The 23,860-nt window shown below is 33.8% G+C and overlaps 6 protein-coding genes across 6 annotated transcripts; 4 read left to right on the top strand and 2 right to left on the bottom strand.

Annotated features, from left to right (window-relative positions):
- Positions 1-597: 597 nt before the first annotated feature.
- LOC124444725 (SH3 and PX domain-containing protein 2A-like) lies at positions 598-5,910 on the top strand. The gene is made up of 12 exons (XM_046995360.1): positions 598-1,020; positions 1,336-1,416; positions 1,489-1,564; positions 1,655-1,731; positions 1,884-1,990; positions 2,061-2,092; positions 2,262-2,390; positions 2,468-2,578; positions 2,655-2,772; positions 3,962-4,119; positions 4,203-4,240; positions 4,459-5,910. The coding sequence occupies exons 1-12, from the start codon at positions 949-951 to the stop codon at positions 5,407-5,409; spliced, it is 1,950 nt and encodes a 649-aa protein (XP_046851316.1). The 5' UTR covers positions 598-948; the 3' UTR covers positions 5,410-5,910.
- A 281-nt stretch (positions 5,911-6,191) lies between these two features.
- Positions 6,192-11,019, top strand: LOC124444727 (dual specificity protein phosphatase 4-like). The gene is made up of 3 exons (XM_046995362.1): positions 6,192-6,932; positions 8,813-9,190; positions 10,339-11,019. Exons 1-3 carry the CDS (start codon positions 6,569-6,571, stop codon positions 10,698-10,700), a joined length of 1,104 nt encoding a protein of 367 aa, XP_046851318.1. The 5' UTR covers positions 6,192-6,568; the 3' UTR covers positions 10,701-11,019.
- Positions 11,020-11,119: 100 nt separating this feature from the next.
- Positions 11,120-14,249, top strand: LOC124444733 (endoplasmic reticulum-Golgi intermediate compartment protein 1-like). The gene is made up of 14 exons (XM_046995368.1): positions 11,120-11,333; positions 11,741-11,802; positions 11,874-11,946; positions 12,054-12,145; positions 12,214-12,247; positions 12,318-12,370; positions 12,486-12,523; positions 12,589-12,633; positions 12,770-12,829; positions 12,914-12,978; positions 13,101-13,197; positions 13,263-13,302; positions 13,440-13,522; positions 13,627-14,249. Exons 1-14 carry the CDS (start codon positions 11,314-11,316, stop codon positions 13,732-13,734), a joined length of 870 nt encoding a protein of 289 aa, XP_046851324.1. The 5' UTR covers positions 11,120-11,313; the 3' UTR covers positions 13,735-14,249.
- A 525-nt stretch (positions 14,250-14,774) lies between these two features.
- Positions 14,775-16,403, bottom strand: LOC124444729 (fumarylacetoacetate hydrolase domain-containing protein 2-like). The gene is made up of 6 exons (XM_046995365.1): positions 16,157-16,403; positions 15,723-15,939; positions 15,549-15,608; positions 15,295-15,457; positions 15,109-15,217; positions 14,775-15,044 (listed from the first exon to the last, which is right to left on the bottom strand). The coding sequence occupies exons 1-6, from the start codon at positions 16,315-16,317 to the stop codon at positions 14,876-14,878; spliced, it is 879 nt and encodes a 292-aa protein (XP_046851321.1). The 5' UTR covers positions 16,318-16,403; the 3' UTR covers positions 14,775-14,875.
- Positions 16,404-16,448: 45 nt separating this feature from the next.
- Positions 16,449-23,706, top strand: LOC124444726 (nucleolar protein 56-like). The gene is given in 11 exon segments (XM_046995361.1): positions 16,449-16,535; positions 16,613-16,814; positions 16,883-16,927; positions 16,930-17,058; positions 17,061-17,247; positions 17,324-17,511; positions 17,656-17,807; positions 17,872-17,972; positions 18,239-18,387; positions 18,483-18,598; positions 23,207-23,706. Coding segments are annotated over 11 exon segments (1,437 nt in total). The 5' UTR covers positions 16,449-16,532; the 3' UTR covers positions 23,372-23,706.
- Positions 19,387-21,049, bottom strand: LOC124444730 (fumarylacetoacetate hydrolase domain-containing protein 2-like). The gene is made up of 6 exons (XM_046995366.1): positions 20,766-21,049; positions 20,335-20,551; positions 20,161-20,220; positions 19,907-20,069; positions 19,721-19,829; positions 19,387-19,656 (listed from the first exon to the last, which is right to left on the bottom strand). Exons 1-6 carry the CDS (start codon positions 20,924-20,926, stop codon positions 19,488-19,490), a joined length of 879 nt encoding a protein of 292 aa, XP_046851322.1. The 5' UTR covers positions 20,927-21,049; the 3' UTR covers positions 19,387-19,487.
- Positions 23,707-23,860: the final 154 nt, after the last annotated feature.

The following is a 23,860-nucleotide window of genomic DNA, read 5'->3' as shown; positions in this document are numbered from 1 at the left end:
GTTCACTATCAGTTCTTCTTTAGCACTTCAAGGTGTTAGAGCTGACGGTTTGATTTCAACTTTTATGGCGAGAGTTTCTGTTCATGTTTGTTCAAGTCTAGTTTGCCTTCATTTGAAATTGAATTTCTCCTTGCGAATAACTTGTGTGTAGGAAAATTTTAAAACATATAAAAAATGAAATAAAATAGCAATATGACTTTGATGGTTGTAGTACGACCACAGATGACAATTTTTTTTCGTCTTGTTAATCGTGGAATGATTAATGATACAGTCGATATTGAGTATAGTAAGGAATTTGATCAGAAACTTTCTTAATCAGAATCCCTTAAAAATCCTAATTTTCTAGTAGAATCAAACAATGCTACTAAATAAGTAGAATGAAAAATTCTTTGACAATGTCTGAACTTTTTTTTGGAAAATTTCTATGCCCAAACCTGACATAAGCCATGGCCATGTGAGATAAATTACTGTAAATAAACAGAAGGAATATTTATTTAAAAAAGCTAGTTACGCCAACAGTTATTCAATGTTGAATGTGAAGAGTAGACAAAAATTGTTAAATAAAGACTTCTTAGGAAAACTTAGTACTTATTTATATATTATAATAGTCATTAAAAGTTACAAACATCAAGCATGGCATGGATGACTACTGATTAAATAAGTTTAGAAATGGAAAGTGGAAACAAACAGCACAATGCGAGAGAATTTGTTTTCGATTCAGCTATTTTGATATCATTTTCTTGCATTCATTAATGCAAAGCATTCTCCCCACTTTGTTCGTAAAGACAAATTGCTTATTTAAAAAGCGGAAGTATTTTGTCTGTACACACCACACACTCAAAAAGCTCTCGAGTCAAAAGAACGAAAAGGAAGAAATTTTACTTGGTACGATGTTGTCGTTTGACTTGTTAAAGCTATAATCAGCTTACAACATCAAATTATCAAGAGATGAGTAGAAGATATGTAAAAGATGCTGTCGTTGTTGATTATCAAAAAAGACGAAAACCATCAAAGCATTATGTATGTGTAAATTGTATAATTTCCCCATATACGTTGATATAGTTTACTCAAATCGCGATGTAAATTCAACTTTACGAGAATAGGAAACCGAAGAGAAGGGATTAGAAAATATGTGTTCAGTTTATATTTATTTAATTTCTTTTAAACATGAAAATAGTCAAACTAACTTAGAAACATTAAATAATAAATTTATGTTCATATAATCATGGCAACTTGATGTTTCACTGAGATAGCCGCCATAACTCAACATAGTAAATAATTCCCCGGTAATATAATAATGAAGTAATTCTTTAATCCAAATTTCAATTGTTTTAGGTTTATGTTATTAACGTGACTTGGTCCGACAGCAGTGTTGTGGTTATATTTAGAAGATATAGCCATTTCTTTGATTTACAGGTATGCTGTTCTACCTTTACTGCAACGTTTCTTTTTTGTTTGGTTTTATTCAATTTGTTATAATCATATTAGACAAAACTTTTCGAACAATTTCCTGAAGAGAGTGGTGTTAAAGATCCATCTCTTAGATCACTTCCATTCTTACCAGGTAGATCTAAAATGACCTCAAATTAAACCATCATAAATCAGACTGGCTTTCAGAAGAAATTGAAATTCACATTACATATTGTTTTAATAGGGAAAATCATTTTTGGCAGAAGCAACATTAGAGATGTGGCAGAGAAAAGAAAGAAGCCAATCAATGATTATTGTCAGGTGAGTTTTATGTGTAAAGACAAAGCTCTTCATACATTATTATTCACATGTTGCTTATTGCTATAAAATATTCCATTGTCTCAAGAAATTAGAACTGCTGTTTTCTGCTCTATTTGTAATCATCCAATGACATTTTATTTTTGTATTTTCAGAGCTTGATTAAGCTTGCAAATAAAATTTCACAATCTGACCTTGTTGTTGGTTTCTTTGAACCAACAAATGATGACATTAGTGCCTTAGAACATGAATCAAAGCCTCAGTGAGTAAAAAATCTTAAAATTACTTTAACTGCCTGTGAATTATTTTATTATGAATAATTTTTGTTGCAGGAAAGACAAGTTAAATGTTAAAGAAGAAAGGGGTTAGCACATAAAATCATGTTTAGCTTTCGAGACATTATTATAAACATTATATTGTTTGTAATGTTGGTAAATATTTCAGACAAATTTGAATTTATCCATTTAAAACAATGTGTGATCGCATAACTATCAAATTAATTGAGATTGTGTTAATCAAATCATTATTTATAGCTAAAGTGATTTCTGAACCAATTCAACTTGAACAGTACATAGTCATTGCTGATTACCATAAGCAAAACAGAAGTGAAGTTAGTGTCCTTGCTGGAGACATTGTGGAAGTTATTGAAAAAAATGAAAATGGTAACATTTTTCAAAGTTTGATACATGAAATAGATGACTGGTGAATATTTATAAGGCATTTATTATTTGATTTGAAGGTTGGTGGTTTGTAAATATGGATGAAGAACAAGGATGGTTGCCAGCTTCGTATCTTGAACCTGAAGATGGCAGTGTTGAGAAGTCTGTTACTGTTGTATTTAAGCCAGGAGGTATTACGCTTTTCAATATCTAAAGGACATTTTTATGTCACATACGTTTTATAATGCTTGGATCAAATACTTTCAGAAGAAAGATACATTGCGTCCAGAGCTTATACTGCTAATGAGCCTGATGAAATGGGATTTCAGAAAGGAGTTGTTGTCGATGTGCTAGAGAAAAATATTGATGGATGGTGGCTGATAAGGTCATTTTATATTTCAAATGCGTTATCTTTGGGTTTGTTTATCTTGAAGTTAGTTTATCTTTTGGGTTGTTTATCTTGGGATGATTGGATAAGATTAATATCATGATTATTTTGATTCCTTGCAGTACATCTAAACATTGCCTCTCAAACTAAATGTTCATTGTTTAAAATAAATATTAGAGTAAATGGTTTGAACCCGGGAGTATCGTTACATGTTTGTAAATGTAGATCGTCCAGGTTGGTATAGTCCTGAGAAGGACTGTTTTTGTTGTTGTTGACTGACGTTTCGACAACCTTAGCGGTAGTCATCTTCAGAGTCAAATGAGGAGTAAACGTTAGATTAGCCGTATTTGTTATCTGGTTCTTACGTCATTGTATTGTGTGTACAAGAAATATGTATTGTCATTGTGAATTAGTGTGAAGTGAAATATTTTTATTTTTAGTTGTGATGTTTTTAGTTTTTAACACTAATTCACAATGACAATACATATTTCCTTTACACACAATACAATGACGTAAGAACCAGATAACAAATACGGCTAACATGACGTTTACTCCTCATTTGACTATGAAGATGACTACCGCTAAGGTTGTCGAAACGTCAGTCAACAACAACAAAAACAGTCCTTCTCAGGACTATACCAACCTGGACGATCTACATTTACAAGCATATATAAATATTAGAGCCCAACAAATAATTTTGAACATAGTCATAAACAATTTGGTTTTGTGAAATTTATTAAAATAGTGACGTTTCGTCTTGACTCAAGACATCTTCAGACTAATAAGGAAGTTAACAAGAATTATAGATATATATAGAGAGTTATTTACATAGTTTGAGGTATCAGATTACCGTGAGTGTGATATGATGTATAGTTAGGGTGAGGTGTTGAGACTAGAAAAGCTTAAGAGGGATGGAGATGCCTTGAGTGTTAAGTGAAGGTTTTAGTTTGGAGATGAGGAGGCTTTCGTGGATCATGAGGTCGAATGTGTCGGAGCAGGATGAGATGATACCTCAAACTATGTAAATAGCTCTATCGCATGCCAATCTAATAGCATCCCGTTGAGTCACCTGATTTTTTCAGATCCTGAGACGATTGCTTAAATTGTCCAGCTAAGTGCGAAGATCATATCTCATTTAATTTCAAAACACCGCACTGCATAAAACATTCAAATGTTTATTGTTTAGATATAACGGTTCTGAGGGCTGGGCACCATCTTTATATCTGAAGAAATTTGATCCAAACCAACCACTACCCATTCGTCATGCATACGAAAATATAACCTTAAGTAATGAGCCAGCTATATTAAACAGACCACAACGACCTCCGAAACCTGTTGTTGAAGGTAAGTTATATTTGCCACGGGGCTGATCTCAATGACAAATGGAGTGAGAAAGAGCAGTAACATTGTCCAATAATCTTTGATAGGGACACAATCTAACAAACCTCCACCAAGGAAAGCTTCGGTATGTATTTCTAGGAAAGCTGGTATCACGAGAAAGAAAGTAGAGAAACACTTAGAAATATAGTTGAACTCATCATGGTGTTAAAATATTGTCTTCATGACGGATTTTAAAATGACTATATACGAAAGTCTTGAGCATTGTTTGCTCTTGAAGCTTTTGATATTTTTTTTTGCATTTTCTTCTTCAACAACTTTATTCTTACATCTAGTTTATTTCAGGTAAAAAAGTCGCACAAAATAAAGAATCGTGTGCGTTCGCCTCCGACGTCTCCCGAAGCTCACGACTCAACATCGTCGTTAAACGAAGCTATTTATGTTGCAATGTCAGACTATCGTGCTCAGGGTGGGAAAGGAGTATTGAGCGTTGAAAAAGGGTCATCTGTTGATATTATTGAGAAATCTCCAAATGGCTGGTGGTACTGTAGAAAAGACGGCAAGGAAGGATGGCTGCCATCTTCTTATATCGAACGACGAGACAAAAAAACACATGCTGTAGAGGAAAAAAAACCTGAGATAAGAACACCTCAAGGACCTAAACCTAAACCTGTACCAGCTATAAGAACAGCAATACCTAAACCTGTAGTTAAAGGCTTTGATTACTTAGCGATCAGTGACTTTTTTGATGACGATCAGCTGAACGTAACATTGAAAAAAGGCGAATTGGTGAAAGTACTGGAGAAGACACCTAGTGGTTGGTGGTATGTACAATGTAATGGTAGCAAAGGATGGGCACCTTCAACTTATTTGAAAGAAAAGACCAATGTAGGACCAACCCCCCGTCGCACTCCTCCGAGGCCTTCTCCCCCTGATAGACCCAAGAACACTTCGAGTGGTCATAGAATAAATCCAGGTCCCCCAATTCCAAATCGCAGCAGGAAACCCACTTTACCCCGATATATCAACTCGAGTAGTGCAGAGAATCTGCTGTCGTTGAAGCCAACGGCTGTTTTGAACAAAGCAACTGCCCGAAGTACTGAAAACTTGTCCGCTCAACCGAAGATTGTCCAGTATTATCACGTCATAGCGGACTATACGGACGGAATGGATGATACTTTAGATATTAAAAAAGGAGACAAAATTGAGGTTATTCGTAAAGATGAAGGGGGTTGGTGGCTAGCTAGGATAGGTAATCGATCTGGCTGGGTTCCCTCTAACTATCTTGAAAAATAAACTTTGTGTTTTATCTTATATATGTATATCAACATTGTTTATACATACTGTATTTATATATTTATATATTTTTTGCACATTTTACTTTCGAAGACATTATAACAAACTAATAATATCCTCACAGAATGCATGTTATAGGTCAGACATGGTTTATCTTGTGTATACCCATGAACTTTTTGGGATAAAATTCGCTTAATAAGAAGCCTGCGAGTGAAAAATATTTAAATTTTCAATGAATCTAATGTGTATTATCAGTACATTTTGTCAGAATGCTTTGAGCACTCAAGTAGAAATATATTTCATAAAGCTTTTGTTCAATGCAAAGATTCACTCGACGTCTTGTTCATTATGGTTTTTCACAAAATGAAACTTTCCTTTTTGTTATACTTTTCTAACCTTAATGCATTCTGATACAATGTCCATTCGCCATTTTATGTAAAGATTATTATATCTGAAGTTCAAAATACATATGTCATCAATTTTTCATTTGAGATAAAATAATAATGGATTATTTTTTATTATAATTTTAACATTTCTCTTCTTGTTACATAGTTATTATTCTGCAGCGGTGACAGATGAAGGAGAAACAAGTCAAGACCTGTCATGGCATTTGTATTTTAAGAAATGTTACGTGGCATAAGTATTCAAGACACCTTGCGTGTTTTGCATGGACAAGTTGTTGGGTCATGTCAAAAGGCGACCCTCATCGACTACAGACTCGAAAAGAAATACTAAAATCGAAAATCAATTTGAGTACAGAAAGACGGTTTTCTTTTCTTTTTACAACTTTGAGACTTGAGAGATACAGAATATGATGAGAAGAGACCAGGTTTGTAAACGTGTTTTCAAATGTGTTTTCAAATGTGTTTTCTTCTTTCATTATTTTTACACTATGACGTTAGTGTTGATTTATTCAAATGACTCATCAAAATGACGCGTCGAGAATTGTTTAACGCGTGGCGCGCTGTTAACATAAGGTCAAGTTTTCTATTTATAACGACGTCATGAGACGATTTTTCATATTTATAGAACTGATGTATTTCCACCGCAATGTTCACAGTATATAAAATGCGCATATTTAATTGTCCACTAACAAAGAGTGTGCACAAGTACGCATTAACCAATGTCTATCTCCACTTGATGAATCGTTGATGTGAAGATGACTGTCATGGGTTGTAGCAATCTATTCCCCTTCACAACCGCATCCCTACTGGATCTATTTCAGCAGACCAAAACGTACCAGATCATCGATTGTCGTTCGTACATCGCGCATCATCGCAGTCACATCAAGAAAGCCATTAACGTATGTTGCCCGACTATATTGAGACGAAGATTAAGAAAAAGTGGTTCGTCATTGGAAGCGTTAATATCTTGTGAAACAACGTTGAACAGTTTACGTGAAGTAAATGTGATTGTACTGTATGACGACAACAGTGCTCTTCCACCGACCAGAAATGATACTTTGTCGTTTATTGGTTCAATCCTAGCTGTGAATCTAAAGAAGAAAATATACTATCTACTAGGTTTGTAAAGTAAATATTATATATTTTATACATATTGCATTTTCCATTACTCCATGTGAACTCTGAACTTTTGTGTTGTCTGTTGCACGAGTAGGACACCTCATGCCTTCATTATCAATCGTGTGATGAACAACATTACTAAATAAAGAAACTGTGAGTGGATTATTTATAATAACATCTCTTCTTGTTGTCGTTAATGCCTGGAGATATTTATTTCTCGAAGCTGTTTAAACACGACAAACACGCAAAAACGTAGAATTAATTCAGTTTTCTTTCATACAGCGGAAATGATTATTAAGTTTTTTTCCGTTCCATCATACTCTTCTTTTCATCTTCCGAGTGGCGTTGAGCACCAAGGAAAAAAACAAAAAAATAAAGATTAGGTAAAATCTAAAGACGGATGAAAATTGATTAAAACCAAGTTAGGATTATCAAAGCCATAGAGTTAAAGTTAAGCACAAATTGTTTTTTCTTTTGCTTCTTCGATCTATCTACGTTTTAAAGATCAGTATTTTTCGTTGTTTCGAGGTAAATTTTGAGAGAGTCGACATATCGAAGAAAATTTAGTAAAAATCATCAATCATCGACATAATCCTTTTTGGTGGCCAATACATTCCTTTTCAAGTGCTGAAGTTCTACTTGGACTCCGTACTTTTTAAGGCGACAAAAGTTACGCAATGGAGAGATAGTGGCACGAGTGTAATATGAAACATCAGCGATTTTCAACGGTTAATTTTTCATGACTTGTCATATCTTTTTATAGAATTAAGCCGCAAAAATATCGTGGTCAATTTTCATACTTATTTATAAATTAAACAGTATTATTAGAAAATTTTTGGATCCTTCATTCGCCACCGAATGAGATTCCTTGCTCTGCGCATGTTAGTATTAAAACATGATGATGCAATACATTGCAACTTAGAGATTTGAAATGTCTACTAATCCTCAATTAACGACACGTGATAGATATTTTGATGATCATTCATCGCGATGTATTTCAAACGACTGTAAAATTTTCTTGCTGAAACATTTTCATCTGAAACATGAAGATATCTTAAACTCAGTGTTTTGCTTGTTGTAAATGTATTCGCGCATTTTTCAAAGGCAAGAGGCCCTGATGTTTGCAATGATCGTGTTCTTATTTCGTATTCAACTGCTAATTTATATTGCATTAGTGCAAACATTAATTTTAAATAAGTCCGCGCCATCATGATAGATTTTACATGTCATGGGAAAGCCGTGCTTAGTTAACGCAAAATATAAATTTTGTCTTATATATAACATTTTGTGTAATGTAATTCCTCTTTGATATTTGCAACTCATTTTTTTATATTAACAGTAACAAAAATGTAAAACACAATATAGAAAGTGTTTGCTTGGATCGTCAGCTGCTATACACGCGGTCGTCTTTCTTTGGTCATAGACAACAGGAAATCGGTATCGTTGCCCTCATTGGCTAAATTAACGACCAGTTTTTGAATGCGTGTGACCGCGTGTAACTATTATTAATTCATGATTTTTCAATAGTTCGTTTCTTTTGCATGTTGTATTATTGCACCACTGGAGTACAGCACGACGAGTCACAAGTAATACAAATTTGTCATTGATCGATATAGAGTTGAATGTCGTTATGCTGGCCAACGTTAAACACAATAACGGTCTTTTTACATTTTAATTTGGTTTGTGGATTCGCCAAATTCTCAGAGAGAAGACATGAAGTTACTTTAGAATAGAACGAGGGATTGTAGCTATAAATTGTATCGATTTAAAGGCGACGAAAAGCTTAATATTACTCAAGATATAATTCTAGGTGAAGGTTTTGGTGTTTCCTCCCAGTGTTTGTTTTTTATTTATTATATGGTTTGTTCCTTATTCTTCAGGTGGATTTCAACTTTTCCAAGCAGAACATCCAAACATGTGTGAATGGAATCATTTACCGTGCGGAGATTTGCCCTCGAGGAACAGTGCAGCCTCATCGCTTTATTTAGATTTTAATAAAAAGAGCTCGCGAGAATCATCGTGCGATGCAGAAGACAGAAGTCCCCCCGTTGAAATACTTCCGTTTCTGTATCTTGGTAATGAGTTGCATTGCTCTTCAAAAGATGTATTGGAAAATCTTGGAGTGACAGCCGTAATGAACGTTTCAAAAACCATAAATAATCATTTTCAAGGTAGCTTCGTTTATAAAAACATTCCGGTTGAAGACAATCATAATGCGGATATTAGTCGATGGTTTCATGCTGCAGTTGAGTTCATTGGTAAGTACTAGGCCAATATCTACACGCTATTTACTATTTGCTCGTGTTCCTCAAAACATTGCTTCATTTTTAACCATGCATGTTTTGCTACGGAGTTAAACTCTTTTTACCTTAAAGAGAAAGAGGGAATATCGTACAGTTTCTTCCAAAACTTTCAGTTTTGAAAAAATTTCAATGCCAGACAGTTTCAATATTGTATTGTAGTTTTGTCGACTATTCAAGATTATTTTGAATTTCAACCAGTTATTTTACAGTTCTTTTCTTTGCTAAAAATCAATATGTCACTTCATACATATTTGCTTATTAATTACAAAGCTCACTGCTCGTGTCTTGAATTTATCGTCAATCGTGTCAGAACATGTTCTGTTGTTAGGGATAATGTTCTTGGTCGTATTTTTTACTTTTATGGTTAGACGTGTTTTCTTCTTCTGTGAACTTCTCTTTCGTTCGTTCATGGTTTCGGCCGAAATTTAAGTTAGGGGGGAGTGGGGTAGGCGGGGGCTTTTGTCAGCTCGGTTTTCTGAACTTTTTGTGAAGCTGTTGTTCTAAGATAGAGAAGAACGAACTATTTGGCCGTGCTGAAGTACTTGATTGTTGTGTGTGTTTCAACGAACACTTAAGTATCTTTAATTTGTCATTTTAGTGCACATTTTTAATAAATATGTGTTCAACAAACAAGTTTCTAATGTACTTGGTAATGAAAATACATTGTTGATAAGTAATTTGTGCAGAGATGATTTAAAATATGTTTAATGCACGGTTCGTTCTATCATAAAGTAAATTATGTTCCAGCTGGCGAAAGGCACAAGCTAGACACGCCCAATTTAGTCATCGTTGAAAATAATTATTGTCGGCAAGACGTTCATTTGCGTGAAAGATAAAGAACAGACGATATTGCATCTTGAGTGGAAATGAATATTCAATAACTTGCTGACAAAAAAGAACTGTTTTTTAAGTCGGTTTTAGTGTAATATCTATGTATAGAGCTGGGCCAAACTTCCAATTAATATTCAATTAAACTTAGCCAGAGAATAGAAAAAATAATTTGAAAAGTTAACCTTAACATCGTTCTGGTTAGTATTCGGTTTAGGCAGTTAAGTAAACAAGTAATATTTTTTGTTGACGTTTTACGTTCGTTCTTTGTTTAGATTCTGTTGAAACATCAGGTGGTAAAGTTCTTATACATTGTCAAGCTGGAGTATCTCGATCTGCAACAATTTGTTTGGCCTATCTTATGAGTAAAAAAGGATATAGTTTAGAAGAGGCGTACAAGTATGTAAAGGCAAGACGCCCAGTAATTTCACCAAACTTTCATTTCATGGGACAACTTCTCAACTGGGAGCGTGAAATTAGCTGTTTTAAAAGCAGTAAGTCACCAGAGAAGCTGTCACCCTCCACTTCTTCACAATGTTGTTTGTTCAGTTATTCTGCTATAAAAGCTACACCTGATTCAAGAACAAAAAGTCTTCATCAAAATAATTGTTTTGTCACTGTATCAACACCAACGTGATGTGAGCTATGTTTGCTTTACTCTTTCTACTACGGTACACGAAATGTTTTTGTATTGGAATCCACCGAAGTCTCACTTCTATGACAAATTATTTGTTATGTTCCCATCCATACATTTATAAGAAAAGATTCGGTGGAGGGGGAAATGTGTATTCTGATTCGGAAGTTCGAAAAATGAGTCTACCATGAAAAAAGTTCGTTCATTTTGTATATGTACATTTTGCTTTAGTTTCATTTGTAATATTTTTGTAAATATCTCTTGGAATATATGATGTTTGTCTAAAGGAAAAAAACTAATAATAACCACGATTTAAAGCGTAGTACAAATTGGTTTGATATTTCATATCCCTCCCTTTGTAATGTAACTACGACAAAACACACGCGTGAATTATAAATAATCCTTTGTTACCAAATGAAAGATTCGACAGGACGAAGTAAAGGTACTTCAATAGATCAGCCAATAAGAATGGAGCACGTCTTGAACGTTGTTACTGACCAGTACAGTTTGCAGGCGCGTATTTACAAAATATTGACTGAGACTTTGAACAAAACACAAACAGAAAAGACAGAAAGGAGAAGAGTAAATATTGTTATTTCTCGTTATTGTCGTTATAATGCAGTTTGATATTAGAAGGTGAGTCGCTTTCCATGTAATTGATTGTAAAAAATGAAATCTAATACCTAAGTAATAGTTCTGTCTTTCTCGTATTGAAATTTATACCACACGTGTCAGTTGTGTTTATGTGGCATATTTCGTTGCTGTGGATATCATATTGTTTTGTCAAATATGTATGATAAGAAATACTAGATATCTGGTTTCTTAGTATAAATTCATGCACTCCTACCTGTTTTTTACCTTGATTCCCTCCATACTAACGGAAACCCTCTGTATCAAAGTCTTTTTCACCATTGTTAAAACCTTATCACTCCATATCTGAAGATGAAAATAATAGTTAAATGTTTCATTTAAACACAACACAAGAGAATGGATTGCATCGTGTGGCAATTGTTTTATGTAGAGGAAATATTTTGTTGTTCTAGGTTTGATATTTATCGTAAGATTCCAAAAGATTTAACTCAACCTACTCATACAGGAGCAATAAGTAAGATTTTGTTTTTTCTTCATATGTGACCATAAACATCTGAGAATTTACAATGATCTTTTATTTCCTAGTTTCAATTCTTAGTGGTGTTGTAATGGTGTTTCTGTTTCTATCCGAGTTTTACAGTTTTATCACACCAGAAATGTATGTATACATTTGTTTGTGTCATTTTCATCACTTATAACATCAAAATTGATTAAAAATCAAGTCTAGTTTAGCTTGTGTTGAATTCATATCTTTGCATTCTTTAGCATCAGTGAGCTATTTGTTGATGCTGCCGGATCATCGAGAGGGAGAATGGGAGCTAGTCTGAATATTACTCTGCCCAGATTAAGATGTGATTGTAAGTTGCATTTTCATTAGTACTCTCATTAGTTGGTAAAATTATTAAATTCCTCAACTCTGTTTAAGTCATTGGTCTAGACATCCAAGATGAAATGGGAAGGTACATGTTTTTTTGTACAATATTTCAATTTTGAAACATATTACAATAACAATATATTAGTTTGTCACAGACATGAGGTTGGTTTTCAAGAAAACACTCAAAAATGGGAAATAAATGGTGGAGGTGTGTCTGAAAAATCTATTTTTTTGGCTTTGTATTTGTTTCATGGTTTAAATGAAGAAGAGATCAATGCAACCTGTTAGTTTTGCATGAGTTAATTTGTGTTTTTTCAATGTAGAAGGTTGTAAATTTGAAGGACATTTTAATGTCAATAAGGTATAAGTGTGAATGATGAATAGTAGCATAATTTATGATTATTTACAGCTTGAATAAATATTTAGGTACCAGGAAATTTTCATGTATCTACACATGGAGCGGTACAACAGGTAAGACATGTCAAACAGCACACTTTTCTATTATTTGAAAAGCTCCACACAGTTTTGCCTAACCGTTTTCAGGGCGTAACATTCATTTTGATACATACTGTATGGTTATTAGCTATATTTTACGTATTTATTTTAGCCAGAGATGATTGACATGGCGCATACAATAGATGGTTTACGGTTTGGCGACGATATTCATGTAAGTTAGACGTAGAACGATGTTTATAATCAATTCGTGTTTTATTGATTGATTGTTGAAAAACCAGATCATTTTACGTCTTAGGCTGAAAAAATTGACGCTGCCTTTGTATCTTTAAAGAATGTGAATAAAGAAGAAACAAAACGGTTCGATAATTTCCTTCTTCATCAAAAAATATAATGTTATACAATTTTCTTTGAAAGTGTGCAAAATAAGTTAATGTGGGTATTTGATCGTTTATGTTTTGTCTTTATGATCGTTTTTCAGGGCAATCTTCTCATGATTATATACTGAGAGTTGTTCCCACAATTTACGAAAAATTAGATGGTACTCAATTGTATTCATTCCAATATTCATGGGCGTATAAGGTATTTATGCGTATCTTTATCTATTTAAACGGATTTGAGAAGGTAAGATGATTTATTTCTTATAGGATTATATTTCATATGGTCATGGTGGTAGAGTTATGCCAGGTAATGTTTTCGTTGAAGATGTTTTGGAAACTCGCGTTCATATCATTCAACTTTTTGTATATTTTGTATATTAGAGAGGCGCAGCCATATTCTACAAAGTGCGTTTTGCCACTTCACAGTGTTTCTCCTCTTTTTAGCAATTTGGTTTCGTTACGATCTCAGTCCAATCACGGTAAAATACATCGAGAGAAGGAAACCTTTTTATCATTTCATTACGACGGTAAGTTGAAACAATTTTTTTAATTTAACTCTGAAAATTTTTCTTATCCATCTTGTTTAAGTAGGTAATCACAAGCTAACTTGTTGTGGGTTTTTTTCTTAAAGGTTTTTGCAATCGTTGGTGGAACTTTTACTGTTGCTGGAATCATTGATTCTTTGCTTTTTACAGCGTCAGAAGTTTATAAAAAGTTTCAAATTGGTAAACTTACATAAGCGACGATAAATTACATTTGCACAACTGTTATAACAGAGTGACAGTCACTTGCCTAGATTTTAACGTACAGAGATTTCGTTATTGTGTAATGTGAAATTTTGATAAATTATTTATTTAATGAGGGTTTTCCCAGTTGAAAAAAATAATGAGCAAAATTATGAAAAAAGGGATTCGTTTAAATTATCGAGTGAAATAATCAGTATTTTTGAGGAATATAAATTGATTAAAAAAAGCTCGTGGATTGTATTATGAAAAGTATTTTTTAGACTTCAGAAAAAAAGCTGCAATTGTTTCCGGGAAATTCAGCTGTTATTAATTGTTCAATAATTTATATTTCATAATTATGTCGACGTTCAGAGAGCTAGTTTATTACTAAATATTTAAAATCATGACGATAATAATGTCTTACATAAAATGAGACATTCAACTTTTAAAAGTTTGTCAGAGTCGTAAAATATTAACGATTTTAGGGTCACACGAGGTCTGTTATTAAAGATGAAATTTTTATGACGTAGATGAAATCTCTTATGAAAGGTTTTAATGCGGAACTCATAAGACGACAATGAATTCACTTGTAAACAGTAATATTTCAAAGATCGTAATTTTATTTGATTTACGGCAGATGAGTTATCTAAGTGTAATAAGGAATATTATATAAATCTTTTGAGATTTAAAAAACTTTAGAAAAAAGAGATTGCTTGAGAAAAATGAGATCAAAAATGGGAACAAAATATGTCTTCGAAGATATATAGAGATATCATGGATAATTTTATGTAGGGATTGTAACAGTTTATGTCGTCGTGAAGATATACACCCAGATGTCAACAGTTATCCCTGTTTTTCACCTCTTTGTTGTTGTTTTAACACGAAAGTTTCTGTTTGATTTGCAGAGTTTACTGCTGTAAACAATCGAATAAATGATTGACCGTGGAAGCTGACGTCTTTAAAGTTTATATTATTGATATTTTTTTCGTGGAAATTGTGAAAAAATTTTGCCAACAAATGTTTCATTGTTTGTAACAGTTATCACGCTGAGAAGTTTGTAATTCATTCGTATTTTATTTTGTATTTCAATAAATTCAAAAATTATGAGAGACGGAAAGGTGTCTGATTACAGTCTGTGCATGTGAAATCATTGATTTAGTTTGTCCTTTCAAATTGTCGTACTTTATTTGATAGACAACCAATTTCGTCGATTTCAACTTCAACTACGTCACCATCTTTAAGGAAAACAGGGGGGGTCTTAAAACATCCCACACCAGGAGGGGTACCGGTTAGTATCACGTCTCCTGCCTTGAGCGTCATGAATCTAGATGAACGAAATTAATCGTAAGACAAGCAAAACGAAGGTAGAGGATAGATGAAATACGCACTGTGATATATAAGAAACTGCCGCAGCTGTTTTAAAGACCATTTGTTCAGTATTGGAATCCTGTGCTGTCATCTTGTTTACACGACATCTGATTCCTAACTTGTGTGGATCTGAAAGAAATTGCAAATATAATGATTTGTGATAAAAACACTTTTTAAAACACATGGATTGCGTTTTCTCTTCAAACCTGACAGTCCATTCTTTTGCACGATGACAGGTCCAAGAGGACAAAATGTATCAAATGTCTTCCCCAGTCCCCACTGACCGTTATTTTTACGTAATTGCCAGTCCCTGGCGCTGACGTCATGTGCTACTGTATATCCAAAGACATAGTCCATAGCGTCTTCCTCCTACAGTAGTTGAACATAAGTCAAGCTAGATGTAATCACAAAAACTGCTCAAAGTTTGAGAAAATAAAGAGAAAGGTAAGCAATGATAAACCTTTATACAATGACACGTTTTCCCAACGACAATTGCCAACTCTACTTCGTAATCTAACTCCTTAAAATCATTTAAGAAACGTTTTCATAAAAGCTGCTGCACTCCTATTTTTTGTAAATGAATTTAAATCACAAACATGTTCCACAACAACTTATTACGAAATACCGTTCTTACTTCAACAATATCTGGACAGATAATATCATCTCCCTGACCAATTATAGAATTAGGAAGTTTGAAAAATAGAAGTGGTCTTTCAGGTATGGGTTTATTTTGCTCAAAGCAATGGTCAGCATAATTCATTCCTAAACAGATTATTTTTTCTGGATTCTTGATTGGAGCCTTGACCTTCGTTCTATCTCTCTTTATTACACCATTTCCACTAGCAACAGCTCTGAAACAAAACATTATATTGACAATACAACTACGTGTTTGTTCTTCCTCTAAGTTAACGAAAACTTAGTCTCTCCTCAAAAGTGGAAGAGAAATAAATGATCGTTGTCATTATCATTAACGATGAAAATAATAAATTACTTCTACACAAGCAATGCTTTTATTTCAAACTAGTTCAGTGAGCAATAAAAATGAATTATTTAAACAAAATACTATACTGTTTGGCAGCTGCAAGCATGTCTTCGCCTCCTTCAATAAACGATTTCATATCGCTAGGAATCGATGAATCCACTTCACTAATGTCGACAATGTCACCATCCTCCACAATTTCGACTCCAATCCTCGTTGACTTTTCATCACTAAATTGTAAAAACCGCATATTTTTTTATATCTCTTTCTACAAAATACCAGAATGAAGAAAAATTGAAGTAAACCAAAGCAGACAAGGCAAGACAATTCGGGATTGACATTTCAGTTCTCAAATGGTATGGTACAGTTCCTTTCTCTTCCAATAACGTGGACTATCCTGCGTGATCACGTGAAATCCACGCGAGAATCCAGATTGCTACCACGAGAGAAAGCACGAGGAAAAACATGGTGAGTTTTCAAGAGAGATTGTATACAATATTTTGAACTATTTTAGCACATATTGAGCTGTTTTATCCTCATTTTAGGTTCTTTTTGCTCTCTTTGAGCATGCCTGTGGCTATGGAATCTTTAAAGTTATTGCTCAGGAGGAAATTGGCGTATTGCTTCCCGAAGTACAACAAGCACAAACAGACCTCGCTCGTTTTGGTAAACTCGTGAAATTGGTGGCGTTTAACCCTTTCAAGTCTGCAGCAAATGCTTTGGATAATATAAATTGCGTTTCTGAAGGTATTGTTAAGCTAATCCTTAAAAAGTCTTTGTATCTTCTTTCCTGTTTAAAACCTATCTTTTCTAAGGTGTCATCCATAATGATCTGAAAGTATTTCTTGAGAGCAACATTCCATTGGGAAAGAAAAGTCTAAAATCAGTCTTGGTGTAGCTGATTCAAAACTTGGTGCTGCTATTCAGGAATCATGTGAGATTTATTGTGAAGCTGGTGAAATTGTAAATGAAATTATCCGTGGTATTCGACTATTTTTCATAAAATGGTCTCTGGACTGTTTGAGAGCATGTCAGGAAAAGCTCAACTAGGCCTTGGTCATAGTTATTCACGTGCCAAGGTGAAATTTAATGTTCATCGTGCTGACAACATGATTATGCAATCAATAAGTTTGCTTGACCAATTGGATAAGGACATTAATACATTTTCAATGAGAGTGAGGTTTGTAACCTTTAAAAAAATTCCCGATAATGAAGAAATTAAGCTTCTTGTTTGATATGAAATTTATTTTCTTTAGAGAATGGTTTTCATATCATTTTCCTGAACTGTCGAAGATTGTTTCTGATAATCTTCTTTATTCTCGTGTTGTAAAATACATAAAATCTCGCAAAGATTTAACTGAAGATAAACTTGAAGGACTGGAACAGTTAGTTGATGATGAAGCAAAAGTAAAGGCTATTTATGATGCCAGTCGATCTTCAATGGGTGAGTTATCGTAATTTCATGTTATGTTGCTGTCAATTTTGGTTTTTGATGTTTTTTTTACTACTATGAAACTGTGGAAATATCAGAATTTTATCTTTGTCAGTCAGTACTAGTGTATTTAACAACTAAAATTATTCCTTTTAGGTATGGATGTTTCTCCCATTGATTTAATCAACATTCAAACATTTGCATCCAAAGTAATTGGTCTCATTGAATATCGTTCAAAACTTCACTCGTATTTGATCTCAAAGATGGCTTCTGTAGCACCAAATCTTGCTGCTCTTGTTGGTGAACAGGTTTGAATAAAGTGTTGATTTTATGTAGCTTTGATTTTATTCAAATTATTCAATGTTCATTAAGGTTGGTGCCCGTCTTATATCTCATGCTGGTAGTCTTACTAATTTGGCCAAGTATCCTGCATCTACTGTACAAATTCTTGGTGCTGAAAAAGCTTTATTCAGGTTTGAGAAAAAATTTTGCATGTAGGTTTGTTGGGGTCTGGGGATGATTTTTTGAAGTCGACATATTGCCATAGCAACTCAGCAAAGCATAATTAAACTTTGCTGTCTAGAGACCATGGTGAAGAATGACGAAATGAGAGAATTAGCTCTTACATAAATCAGTGTGGAATTCATGTTGAAAGCCAATGTTTTACAATTTATTAATTACCAGAAACATTTCAATATAAATGGCGCTTATAATGAGCAATGTAGACGTGTATTTTCAGAGCTTTGAAAAAAAAAGGAAACACACCAAAATATGGCCTTATTTTTCACTCTTCGTTTATTGGACGTGCTGCTTCACAAAATAAGGGACGTATTTCAAGATATCTTGCAAACAAGTGTTCAATCGCATCAAGAATCGACTGTTTCTCAGGTACAGAAAATTTCTTTTATATTCTTGTGTATATAAAAGTAACCATGCCAGAATATCGTTTCTTTACATAATAATTCTTACTGTATGCAATGTAGAAATTCAGTCGTGTGTTTTTGGTGAAAAAATGAATGAACAAGTTGAAGAACGTTTGAAATTCTTTGAGTGTGGCGAAGCACCTCGCAAAAATGTTGAAGTGATGAAAGAAGCTATGGTAATGGCTTTAAAGAAAGAAAGAAAGAGAAAGAAAGAAAGATGCCTTAAAAGGAAAAGGACGGTTTAAAAATACGGAACTCATAAGACGACAATGAATTCACTTGTAAACAGTAATATTTCAAAGATCGTAATTTTATTTGATTTACGGCAGATGAGTTATCTAAGTGTAATAAGGAATATTATATAAATCTTTTGAGATTTAAAGAACTTTAGAAAAAAAGAGATTGCGTGAGAAAAAATGAGATCAAAAATGGGAACAAAATATGTCTTCGAAGATATATAGAGATATCATGGATAATTTTATGTAGGGATTGTAACAGTTTATGTCGTCGTGAAGATATACACCCAGATGTCAACTGTTATCCCTGTTTTTCACCTCTTTGTTGTTGTTTTAACACGAAAGTTTCTGTTTGATTTGCAGAGTTTACTGCTGTAAACAATCGAATAAATGATTGACCGTGGAAGCTGACGTCTTTAAAGTTTATATTGTAAATGGTTTGAACCAGGGAGTATCGTTACATGTTTGTAGATGTAGATCGTCCAGGTTAGTATAGTCCTGAGAAGGACTGTTTTTGTTGTTGTTGACTCTGAAGATGACTACCGCTAAGGTTGTCGAAACGTCAGTCTACAACAACAAAAACAGTCCTTCTCAGGACTATACCAACCTGGACGATCTACATTTACAAACACGTAAAATTTATATTATTGATATTTTTTTCGTGGAAATTGTGAAAAAATTTTGCCAACAAATGTTTCATTGTTTGTAACAGTTATCACGCTGAGAAGTTTGTAATTCATTCGTATTTTATTTTATATTTCAATAAATTCAAAAATTATGAGAGATAGAAAGGTGTCTGGTTACAGTCTGTGCATGTGAAATCATTGATTTAGTTTGTTCTTTCAAATTGTCGTACTGTATTTGATAGACAACCAATTTCGTCGATTTCAACTTCAACTACGTCACCATCTTTAAGGAAAACAGGGGGGGTCTTAAAACAGCCCACACCAGGAGGGGTACCGGTTAGTATCACGTCTCCTGCTTTGAGCGTCATGAATCTAGATGAACGAAATTAATCATAAGACAAGCAAAACGAAGGTAGAGGATAGATGAAATACGCACTGTGATATATAAGAAACTGCCGCAGCTGTTTTAAAGACCATTTGTTCAGTATTGGAATCCTGTGCTGTAATCTTGTTTACACGACATCTGATTCCTAACTTGTGTGGATCTGAAAGAAATTGCAAATATAATGATTTGTGATAAAAACACTTTTTAAAACGCATGGATTGCGTTTTCTCTTCAAACCTGACAGTCCATTCTTTTGCACGATGACAGGTCCAAGAGGACAAAATGTATCAAATGTCTTCCCCAGTCCCCACTGACCGTTATTTTTACGTAATTGCCAGTCCCTGGCGCTGACGTCATGTGCTACTGTATATCCAAAGACATAGTCCATAGCGTCTTCCTCCTACGGTAGTTGAACGTAAGTCAAGTTAGATGTAATCACAAAAACTGCTCAAAGTTTGAGAAAATGAAGAGAAAGGTTAGCAATGATAAACCTTTATACAATGACACGTTTTCCCAACGACAATTGCCAACTCTACTTCGTAATCTAACTCCTTAAAATCATTTAAGAAACGTTTTCATAAAAGCTGCTGCACTCCTATTTTTTGTAAGTGAATTTAAATCACAAACATGTTCCACAACAACTTATTACGAAATACCGTTCTTACTTCAACAATATCTGGACAGATAATATCATCTCCCTGACCAATTATAGAATTAGGAAGTTTGAAAAATAGAAGTGGTCTTTCAGGTATGGGTTTATTTTGCTCAAAGCAATGGTCAGCATAATTCATTCCTAAACAGATTATTTTTTCTGGATTCTTGATTGGAGCCTTGACCTTCGTTCTATCTCTCTTTATTACACCATTTCCACTAGCAACAGCTCTGAAACAAAACATATTGACAATACAGCTACGTGTTTGTTCTTCCTCTAAGTTAACGAAAACTTAGTCTCTCCTCAAAAGTGGAAGAGAAATAAATGAGTGTTGTCATTATCATTAACGATGAAAATAATAAATTACTTCTACACAAGCAATGCTTTTATTTCAAACTAGTTCAGTGAGCAATAAAAATGAATTATTTAAACAAAATACTATACTGTTTGGCAGCTGCAAGCATGTCTTCGCCTCCTTCAATAAACGATTTCATATCGCTAGGAATCGATGAATCCACTTCACTGATGTCCACAATGTCACCATCCTCCACAATTTCGACTCCAATCCTCGTTGACTTTTCATCACTAAACTGTAAAAACCGCATATTTTTTTATATCTCTTTCTACAAAATACCAGAATGAAGAAAAATTGAAGTAAACCAAAGCAGACAAGGCAAGACAATTCGGGATTGACAATTTCAGTTCTCATATGGTATGGTACAGTTCCTTTCTCTTCCAATAACGTGGACTATCCTGCGTGATCACGTGAAATCCACGCGAGAATCCAGATTGCTACCACGAGAGAAAGCACGAGGAAAAACATGGTGAGTTTTCAAGAGAGATTGTATACAATATTTTGAACTATTTTAGCACATATTGAGCTGTTTTATCTTCATTTTAGGTTCTTTTTGCTCTCTTTGAGCATGCCTGTGGCTATGGAATCTTTAAAGTTATTGCTCAGGAGGAAATTGGCGTATTGCTTCCCGAAGTACAACAAGCACAAACAGACCTCGCTCGTTTTGGTAAACTCGTGAAATTGGTGGCGTTTAACCCTTTCAAGTCTGCAGCAAATGCTTTGGATAATATAAATTGCGTTTCTGAAGGTATTGTTAAGCTAATCCTTAAAAAGTCTTTGTATCTTCTTTCCTGTTTAAAAACCTATCTTTTCTAAGGTGTCATCCATAATGATCTGAAAGTATTTCTTGAGAGCAACATTCCATTGGGAAAGAAAAAGTCTAAAATCAGTCTTGGTGTAGCTGATTCAAAACTTGGTGCTGCTATTCAGGAATCATGTGAGATTTATTGTGAAGCTGGTGAAATTGTAAATGAAATTATCCGTGGTATTCGACTATTTTTTCATAAAATGGTCTCTGGACTGTCTGAGAGCATGTCAGGAAAAGCTCAACTAGGCCTTGGTCATAGTTATTCACGTGCCAAGGTGAAATTTAATGTTCATCGTGCTGACAACATGATTATGCAATCAATAAGTTTGCTTGACCAATTGGATAAGGACATTAATACATTTTCAATGAGAGTGAGGTTTGTAACCTTTAAAAAAATTCCCGATAATGAAGAAATTAAGCTTCTTGTCTAATATGAAATTTATTTTCTACAGAGAATGGTTTTCATATCATTTTCCTGAACTGTCGAAGATTGTTTCTGATAATCTTCTTTATTCTCGTGTTGTAAAATACATAAAATCTCGCAAAGATTTAACTGAAGATAAACTTGAAGGACTGGAACAGTTAGTTGATGATGAAGCAAAAGTAAAGGCTATTTATGATGCCAGTCGATCTTCAATGGGTGAGTTATCGTAATTTCATGTTATGTTGCTGTCAATTTTGGTTTTTGATGTTTTTTTTACTACTATGAAACTGTGGAAATATCAGAATTTTATCTTTGTCAGTCAGTACTAGTGTATTTAACAACTAAAATTATTCCTTTTAGGTATGGATGTTTCTCCCATTGATTTAATCAACATTCAAACATTTGCATCCAAAGTAATTGGTCTCATTGAATATCGTTCAAAACTTCACTCGTATTTGGTCTCAAAGATGGCTTCTGTAGCACCAAATCTTGCTGCTCTTGTTGGTGAACAGGTTTGAATAAAGTGTTGATTTTATGTAGCTTTGATTTTATTCAAATTATTCAATGTTCATTAAGGTTGGTGCCCGTCTTATATCTCATGCTGGTAGTCTTACTAATTTGGCCAAGTATCCTGCATCTACTGTACAAATTCTTGGTGCAGAAAAAGCTTTATTCAGGTTTGAGAAAAAATTTTGCATGTAGGTTTGTTGGGGTCTGGGAATGATTTTGTGAAGTCCTCTTATTGCCATAGCAACTCAGCAAAGCATAATTAAACTTTGCTGTCTAGAGATCATGGTGAAGAATGACGAAATGAGAGAATTAGCTCTTACATAAATCAATGGGGAATTCATGTTGAAAGCCAATGTCTGACAATTTATTAATTACCCAAGACATTTCAATATAAATGGCGCTTATGATGAGCAATGTAGATGTGTATTTTTAGAGCTTTGAAAAAAAAAGGAAACACACCAAAATATGGCCTTATTTTTCACTCTTCGTTTATTGGACGTGCTGCTTCACAAAATAAAGGACGCATTTCAAGATATCTTGCAAACAAGTGTTCAATCGCATCGAGAATCGACTGTTTCTCAGGTACAGAAATTTTATATTCTTGTGTATATAAAAGTAACCATGCCAGAATATCGTTTCTTTACATAATAATTCTTACTGTATGCAATGTAGAAATTCAGTCGTGTGTTTTTGGTGAAAAAATGAATGAACAAGTTGAAGAACGTTTGAAATTCTTTGAGTGTGGCGAAGCACCTCGCAAAAATGTTGAAGTGATGAAAGAAGCTATGGTAATGGCTGCTGAAAAGGTTTTAACGACGTCAGAGAAAAAGAAAAAAAAGAAGCGAAAGAAAGGAAAAGATGGCCTTGATGAAACTGTAGAAGATGAAGACAAGACGTTAGAAGAGCCTGAAGATGAAACAAATGCGCAAAAAACTGCTGAAGAAAAATCTTGAAAAGAAAAAGAAGCTGAATAAGTCTCAAGGTGAGTGTATATTTTTCTTTTATTTCTTCTATAATGAATTTTGACCCTTTTTTATTGTGTCAGATAATGAAGAGACAATTTTAGAAAATATTAAATCGAAAAAAAAGAAAAGTTTTGACTCGGAAGAAATGGAAACTCCAAAAGAAATTAAGAAGCGAAAACGACAGGTGATGGAAGAAAGTGTTCACGAACAAACAACTTCGTTGAAGAAAAAGAAAAAGAAAAAATCTATTTCGAAAGACAATGCTTAAAACTCTTACCATCGATTAATTTTCTGTGTGTTAATAAATTTTTTTATTGTATTAACTATTTGTTATTGTGTTGACAGTTTTGAGTTACCGTGAGGTGAAGTTAGTTGAAACTTCAAGTATCTACAATGACTTCCATGTCAAAACATCTCCTTGTAACGTTTGAGATGAATCGTTCTGCATCTTGATCATTGAAGTGTTCTGACGCACAA

Source organism: Xenia sp. Carnegie-2017, unplaced genomic scaffold (genome assembly GCF_021976095.1).
Source record: "Xenia sp. Carnegie-2017 unplaced genomic scaffold, XeniaSp_v1 HiC_scaffold_21, whole genome shotgun sequence".
NCBI classification, from domain to species: Eukaryota; Metazoa; Cnidaria; class Anthozoa; order Malacalcyonacea; family Xeniidae; genus Xenia; species Xenia sp. Carnegie-2017.
This window is presented reverse-complemented; position numbering and strand designations above follow the sequence as displayed.

What these genes read in the sequence shown, in the direction of transcription:
- LOC124444725 (XM_046995360.1), top strand. Translation starts at nt 949, where the DNA reads ATGAGTAGAAGATATGTAAAAGATGCTGTCGTTGTTGATTATCAAAAA. An exon ending in ATCACTTCCATTCTTACCAG is followed by an intron (nt 1,565 to 1,654) that starts GTAGATCTAAAA and finishes TTGTTTTAATAG; the next exon opens with GGAAAATCATTTTTGGCAGA. An exon ending in AAATGTTAAAGAAGAAAGGG is followed by an intron (nt 2,093 to 2,261) that starts GTTAGCACATAA and finishes CATTATTTATAG; the next exon opens with CTAAAGTGATTTCTGAACCA.
- LOC124444727 (XM_046995362.1), top strand. Translation starts at nt 6,569, where the DNA reads ATGACTGTCATGGGTTGTAGCAATCTATTCCCCTTCACAACCGCATCC. An exon ending in GAAAATATACTATCTACTAG is followed by an intron (nt 6,933 to 8,812) that starts GTTTGTAAAGTA and finishes CTTATTCTTCAG; the next exon opens with GTGGATTTCAACTTTTCCAA. An exon ending in TGCTGCAGTTGAGTTCATTG is followed by an intron (nt 9,191 to 10,338) that starts GTAAGTACTAGG and finishes TTCTTTGTTTAG; the next exon opens with ATTCTGTTGAAACATCAGGT.
- LOC124444733 (XM_046995368.1), top strand. Translation starts at nt 11,314, where the DNA reads ATGCAGTTTGATATTAGAAG. An exon ending in GCCCAGATTAAGATGTGATT is followed by an intron (nt 12,146 to 12,213) that starts GTAAGTTGCATT and finishes ACTCTGTTTAAG; the next exon opens with TCATTGGTCTAGACATCCAA. An exon ending in TTTATCATTTCATTACGACG is followed by an intron (nt 13,523 to 13,626) that starts GTAAGTTGAAAC and finishes TTTTTCTTAAAG; the next exon opens with GTTTTTGCAATCGTTGGTGG.
- LOC124444729 (XM_046995365.1), bottom strand. Translation starts at nt 16,317, where the DNA reads ATGCGGTTTTTACAATTTAGTGATGAAAAGTCAACGAGGATTGGAGTC. An exon ending in TCTGTCCAGATATTGTTGAA is followed by an intron (nt 15,609 to 15,722) that starts GTAAGAACGGTA and finishes AATGATTTTAAG; the next exon opens with GAGTTAGATTACGAAGTAGA. An exon ending in GCAAAAGAATGGACTGTCAG is followed by an intron (nt 15,218 to 15,294) that starts GTTTGAAGAGAA and finishes AATTTCTTTCAG; the next exon opens with ATCCACACAAGTTAGGAATC.
- LOC124444730 (XM_046995366.1), bottom strand. Translation starts at nt 20,926, where the DNA reads ATGCGGTTTTTACAGTTTAGTGATGAAAAGTCAACGAGGATTGGAGTC. An exon ending in GCAAAAGAATGGACTGTCAG is followed by an intron (nt 19,830 to 19,906) that starts GTTTGAAGAGAA and finishes AATTTCTTTCAG; the next exon opens with ATCCACACAAGTTAGGAATC. An exon ending in GCAGTTTCTTATATATCACA is followed by an intron (nt 19,657 to 19,720) that starts GTGCGTATTTCA and finishes TCGTTCATCTAG; the next exon opens with ATTCATGACGCTCAAAGCAG.